General features: G+C 46.2%; 1 protein-coding gene across 1 annotated transcript; it reads right to left on the minus strand.

Annotated features, from left to right (window-relative positions):
- Positions 1-4318: 4318 nt before the first annotated feature.
- smim12 (small integral membrane protein 12) lies at positions 4319-6205 on the minus strand. The gene is made up of 3 exons (XM_076149882.1): positions 6129-6205; positions 5553-5629; positions 4319-5218 (listed from the first exon to the last, which is right to left on the minus strand). Exon 3 carries the CDS (start codon positions 5192-5194, stop codon positions 4919-4921), a length of 276 nt encoding a protein of 91 aa, XP_076005997.1. The 5' UTR covers positions 5195-5218; positions 5553-5629; positions 6129-6205; the 3' UTR covers positions 4319-4918.
- Between the last annotated feature and the right edge of the window lie 324 nt (positions 6206-6529).

Below are 6529 nucleotides of genomic sequence, written 5' to 3' on the forward strand. Positions count from 1 at the left end.
GCCAATGCTAGTCAGTAATACTCACCTTGAACCGTCACCAAGCCAAAACCGGGAATAGCGCTTGCAACATTTACGACGTAAAAATCACTATGGTGACCATGAGGAGAAAAACAGGACTTAGCTTCTGATCTTTGTATGTTGCAAGTTCAGCTTATGAAAGCAAAAATTTAAATAGTTTTGATTCTCTGCAAAAATCCGGTGTACAACAAGAGGGGCCATCAGTGACAGAAATGTTGGTACACACACCCAGCGGATTGTGAACCATCGTGCATTAAATTCCAGCTCTCCTCAGATAGGAGGCGATCTGTCAGATGGTATTGTTGGTGCGGGGGGAGATTCTCTGTGTTGTTTACTGCTTCTGTGCACGTTCTGCTCTCCAAACATAGTGAATCAGCGGCGAGCCGAACAAACTGGAGGAATAACTTTGATTTAATGGCTGTTTCCAAATCTGCCTGCAGGATAATTTATACGGCAGTAAAAGTTCACACAAGGTGGAACGAGGCTCCATGCTGGCCCCCCCCCCCCCCCCCCCCCCCCCCCCTTAACGCCGCTTTCCTGGAATGCAATCGATGAAATCCAGAAGTCGCTCACCTCACACAAAGGTGCACGCGACCACGACAGAGACGGAACAAACGCCCCACAAACCAGAGACGTGACACAATCTGATGTTTATGCAGACATTTGATCTCGAATATAAAAAAATATAAAAATAAATAGAGGGGTGAAGGCCGTCTGTAAGTCTCCTGAGGTGTTCTTGTTAAGGGTCCGTTGCCATGGCAGAGTCAAGAATAAACCGGCCAGAAATGGTTGAGCACAATCCAAACAGAGCCTGCAGAAGCTGCTCGCAACAACTTGGCTGGATTTCCCACGCAGCCTCTTATCTCAGTCCAGGTGTGTGTGTGTGTGTGTGTGTGTGTGTGTGCATACATCTATGGGTTTGGTTACGTGTGTGAGGGGTTGTAGAACAGATTGCGTGGGGGCAAAAATGTATCACCGTTTCACAGACAAACCAAAGCTAGGCGTGGTACGGAAGAGCATCATTGCTTCTTCCATCTTCATCGAAGACGAAGAAGAAGAAACCAAACGCACAGATTTGTTGTTTCCCTTTCAGCTTCCACACAGTGAGCGCTGCTTGTTGTTAGAGTTGTAAACGTGTGGCTGATATCTGCCTCACAGGGGCCTCGACCTTTCATTGTGCGAAACAAATGCCCTGCAAACAAATAAATAAAGTATGTCCACTAGAGGGCAGCAATGCGGCGCTCACTTCTTCGTACTGCGCTTGCAGGTCACGCGTATATTGCACCTTATGTGTGTAAGCGTAGGACACAAATGATTCCTTTGATTTGTGGATCAAATAAGTTGTTCTGCTGAGCTGTTAATGTGTCTGGATCATTTCCTGTACTTAAAGTGATGAGATTCATCAGAAACGGGAGTCACAGGTCGGGGAAAGACCCCCTGGTGTGTGAGGCCGCTGCTTCCATTCTGACTGCGTTTCCTCACATTGTTGGACTCACTGCTGATGCATTTCCCCCCACTGCGCTTGGAGACAGTCACAGGATTACACTGCTGACAGTAAGGCAGTCACACACACACACAGGCTGTTCTCGAGGGGGCCAGCAGGTCTTTGAATAGTCGCCTGTCCTGCCTTAAAAACACAGAACCCTGAACATACACACATTTCTATACTCAATCCCCTACCATCTCGATCCTAAACTCCAGTCCAAACTTTAAGCTGGCCATCTAAAAAAAGGCCAAGAATGGCAAACGTGACCTCAGACTTTCCACACACACACACACACACACACACACACATGGGACCAGAGGGGCTTAAAATAGGCTGCTAGATTGTGAGAGAGTTCATATTGTGGTAGTTTATGCAACATGTCTTTATTTGGCTGTAAATGGAAATAACGTGCCAGCCTGTGACCCCCCCACCCACCCACCCACACACACACACACTTTAGCGTCACGTTCTCTGTGTCCGTAACGTGTCCGTAACGTGTCCGTAACGTGTCCGTGCAGCCGGTCAAATAGAAAATCAGATAGACTTTTGGCTTTCTATAAAACAATACAAAAGTGCCTCGATATGTTCCTAAATTTAGACGCGGGACAGGAAGTGGGTCCTTATCTGTTTCCTGTTCCTGCATTGTTACTCCCTGGGGACCATCGTTCACCCTGACAATGGTGCTGCAACGGGCATTGTTGCATTGTGTTTCCCTGGCTCCCCCACACCCCTCCACCTCCAAACCCCTACGCCCCTTTGTTGACCTGATGTCACGGCCGGGGGTCCATCAAAGGCCCACGAGGGATGACGGGAAACGGGCAAAGTGCCTGCTGTGCTACCAAAGTCCATTAAAAGGGTTAGGAGCACTTATGGCCTGACAGAGATGTGTGTGTGTGTGTGTGTGTGGGTGTGTGTGTGTGTGTGTGTGTGTGAGGCGAACCGGGGTCTTGATCCATTTTAAAGCTGAGTGGCGGGCAGCCGATTGCAGTTGCAAGTACAATTCCTCTTTACCTCCTGTGTGTTTACTTTCATATCTGACTGTGTGTGTTTGTCTTATTTTCATTTAAGGGTCTCCTATGTGTCAAATCATCTTAACTGCACTCCAGGGATCGTTTAGCAGATTTAGAGTCTAAATTTATTCTACTAGAGCAAAAACCAATAAACAGGATTCAGCCGAGATGTTTTGTTGTTGAAAGCCGTGATTCTCTGGCATTTTGTTGGAATGGAAAAACTGTAAAACTGATGTGTTTTTACCAAACAACGGTGATATTTTATGGGTATTTCAATCAATACATGCTGGTAGGATTCTGTATGTAAGTATCACACAAAAGGTAGTATCTGTCTGATTGAAGTTCATGTCCGAAACAATAATCAATACATTTAAGTGTTCTTCTTCAGTTTGCCTTAAAACTGTCTTTAGGTTTTGTTTCAGCTGCTTTTCTTCGTACTAGTTTGATACACAGCAGCACCTGAATCATTCCTAGAGTATTCTGTCCGTGTGTGTGTGTGTCTGTGTGTGGTGCCTTTCCAGCAGGCAGACGGCTCCATTGTTCCTGCAGCAGAGGGAACGCCATCTCCGGTCTCTCCTCTCAGGATGTGGGGCTTGGTGCAGCATCACCGTCGGTAGCCCATCGTCCCCATCGAGCCCAGAACAATGGCGCGCCTCCCTGAAACCCTCCCCGCTTTCCCAGGAGCCCCTGTGCTTGGTTCCCACAGCTCCCATCCACATCTGAGGAGCTGAGCCATTGTTAAGAGGTGTGTTCCTCCTCTGATTGTTCCCACGAGACCGTCAGCAGCGTCTTTACCCTGTACACACAAACATACACACACACCCTCCCTCAGTCTAACCAGGTAACACTACAAAAGCCTTCATTCTTCACCTCGCCGCCCTCACAAAAACTCACCGCAGCTTGGAATAATTACAGCTCGGAACATTGACGCCGCGCTTTAGCTAGTCGGTTTTCGCCGGCGGCCAATTAGTCGCTGATAGCGCCGCATTCCAACTGCCAATGTAAACGCGAGGCCTCTTAATCTCTCCGCTCTCACTGGCCGGTGGCGAGGCTAATGTAGCAGAGCCGATCCTGGCAGGCAGGAAAGGTTATCGTCCATTAAAGCCAGCCGGGGAGGGAAGGGAATCTTTATGTCGGATGATTTAAGACGGGAAACGCTGCGGGCCCGGAGCGAACGGCGTCAACAAGATCATTATTGCATTAGCGTGCGTGAATGAACTGGAAAAGCTTGGGGTTTTTACGACGGCATAAAGGTTTTGTTTTGAAATCCACAATGAAACATTTTGTGTTCACATCTTTTTTATGGACGTGAATAACTCATGAAGACGCTTCTGGTTAAATAGGGAATGTGGCGAGGTCAAAGGTCACGTCAGAAGACTATTTAAAGAGCCAGTCTGCAGCTTACATCCTGTTTTAAGGGAATAACAAACGGGTTGAGAATGTGAGCGCTTGTTTCGGTTAGAAGATGTGAGATTGCGGTGGATACATGCATACAGATCTGAGAAAAGGTTGGGCTTTAGATTTGAGGTTTGTTGACATTTTGGTGTACAAAGCCGGTGCTGATGAGAGCGCGTCTCACTCAGCGGACGCTTCGTCTCTGCCTGGAAAATGATTTCCTGCTCCTTGCTGAATGAGCCGAGTCATTGCTTCCTTCCTTCCTGACTTTGATGTTCATTTGTCCTTGGCTGATGCATTGTTTCACATCTACGTCTGAACGGTTGATTCATTTTCTTCAGACTTCAGACTTATGCAACAACGCAGCGGGCGGCAACAGTAGAAGAAGAATCACTCACATTTACTGGCATTCTCTTTATTAATTGATGTCCAGGTCGCTGCAGTCACTTTCAGCACACAAATATGAATCATGTTTACATTCAGTATCATTGAACATCATGAGTCAAACTCTAAGCGTGCAAACTGTCCAGACTTTCTAAAATGAAAGTATACCAGGTGAACAGGTGAACAGGTGATCAGGTCATGACACGACATCAGCGGAGACCAGATCCTCTCTGAAGCACACAGAGCAGAATAAGAGAGAATAACTTTCTGACAGAGACGTCGCACAGAAATTTCTTCTTCTACACAAAACGACAAAAACGACAGATTAGTGTAATCGTCCGACAACACATAAATAACAGATCTGATAACAGCGGCTGTAGTGATTGATCGATGTGCAGTATAGATGGAAAGTTACATGTAATTTACACTTCATTCAGTAAAATGTGACATATTCTACCATCCTACAGCTTCACAGAGTTCTTGGTGTGCTGACACATCTGCTTGGTCATGATTGAGGATCTGTGGTCAAGTGGAAAAGGAAGTGGAGGCGTTTGAGGGCCCTGGCTCGCTCCTCTTCCACCCTCTAGAGGGGGGACGGCAGCAGCGCCTCTCTCAGCCCTCTCAGTTAGCTCTCTTCTGCTCGGTTCCTGTTCAGAGCCGCCCTGGGTGTGAACTCCAGCTTCTCCTTCAGGCTGAGCACCTGCGTGCCGTCCTTCCCCGCCTGCTCCTGCAGCTTCCTCTCGTCCCTCAGCTCCTGAATGCCCTTCTCCTCCACCCGAGGCTTGGGGGTCCCCCTGATGAACCACTCCAGGTGGTAACCCACCGCTCCGACCACGAAGGCCACCGGGAAGGTGACGTACGGGGCGTAGGTCCGCATGGCTGTCCAGACCACGGGCCACATGACTGCACACCTATGGTTGCTCCACTGGGGAGGACACAAACATCATGAGACTCAGCAGCGTCTCTCACCATCATCATCATCATCATCATCATCACAGGATCACAGGTACCTTAACTTTATGTCATTACATAGTAACTAGGACTGAAACTCAAACCCCAAATAGTTCCAAGTTCCTCTGTAAATCATCATATCCAAACTAGTTGTTATAATAGTCTTAACACAGCATCACTACATGAATATCAAACTTAACTGGATCATATAATTCCAATTTACAACACAATGTACTTTTGGCCATGGGCATTTTAGAGTCTGTATATTTTATGTTGTACTGTAATGAAGTATATTGTATTTATGTTACCTCGTTTCTGTATTTCTTCTGGCCTCTCCAACAGTTCGGGTTGGATTAATAACATAAACCACACACGGCAACAGTATCTGAGTGAAAACAACCAAACAGAAGGGTTGAGACTGTGCAGATGTGCAGATGTGCCGCAGTTCACAGTGATGTCATCACACTGCAGCGACAGAACGCAGCTCACAGACATGAATAACACTGAAGACACTAAAATAACGTAAGAATAAATGACATCATTATGCTGAACAGCGCATACAGACAGATCTAACTAGTGATTTATGATAATTCGCGTTCATGTAAGTCTTGTTCATTTGCCGAATTGAAAAGTGTTCTACTACTTGTAAAGCGCATCACGTTGTGTTCCGATATTTACGGTTAATTCCATTTAAAGCGAGGAAAAGTAAATACCGGCTGTTCTAAGACGGAGTTTGGTACGAAGCTGTTAGCGTTTACCGCAAAAACAACACTTCGGGGAGAAACACACACGAGCAGACAAAATGTTTAACGTTTTAGTGTCTGTTTGTCATTTATAAGCCCTGTTTATATCGTTATTGTGTCATTACGTGAATGTTGTCTCACCTTCACCGCTTGCACGCTGACAGTGCGGAGGGTACGACGTCATTTCCGTGTGGTTCTCGTGAACTTCCGGGTTCAACTTCGATTGGCTTAAGGTTTAATAACGATGCTTTTAAATTTGTGTTTCACCGCCATCTAGTGGTCAAAAATTGTTACTACACAACACAGGATGAGCGACAAGCCCAAACTAAATGATAAATACAGGAAATAAATAATGCGATTTTCGGGATACTACATAAAACACTGAATCACAAAGCATGTTCTCTATTTATCTATTTATTTATTCCACAAGCAGGCAGTACATTTGCTGTGTGTTATCATATATACTGTGTACATTTTCATCCTTTTGTATTGGTATCACACTCTACTGTATGTGGCACGTTACTCTGCTGCCCTGGGGTTAA

Source organism: Genypterus blacodes, unplaced genomic scaffold (assembly GCF_046128005.1).
Source record: "Genypterus blacodes isolate CSIRO-AG114 ecotype Tasmania unplaced genomic scaffold, CSIRO-AGI_Gbla_v1 ptg000048l_1, whole genome shotgun sequence".
Taxonomy (NCBI): domain Eukaryota; kingdom Metazoa; phylum Chordata; class Actinopteri; order Ophidiiformes; family Ophidiidae; genus Genypterus; species Genypterus blacodes.

Coding starts and splice junctions, on each gene's coding strand:
- smim12 (XM_076149882.1), bottom strand. CDS start 5,194: ATGTGGCCCGTGGTCTGGACAGCCATGCGGACCTACGCCCCGTACGTC.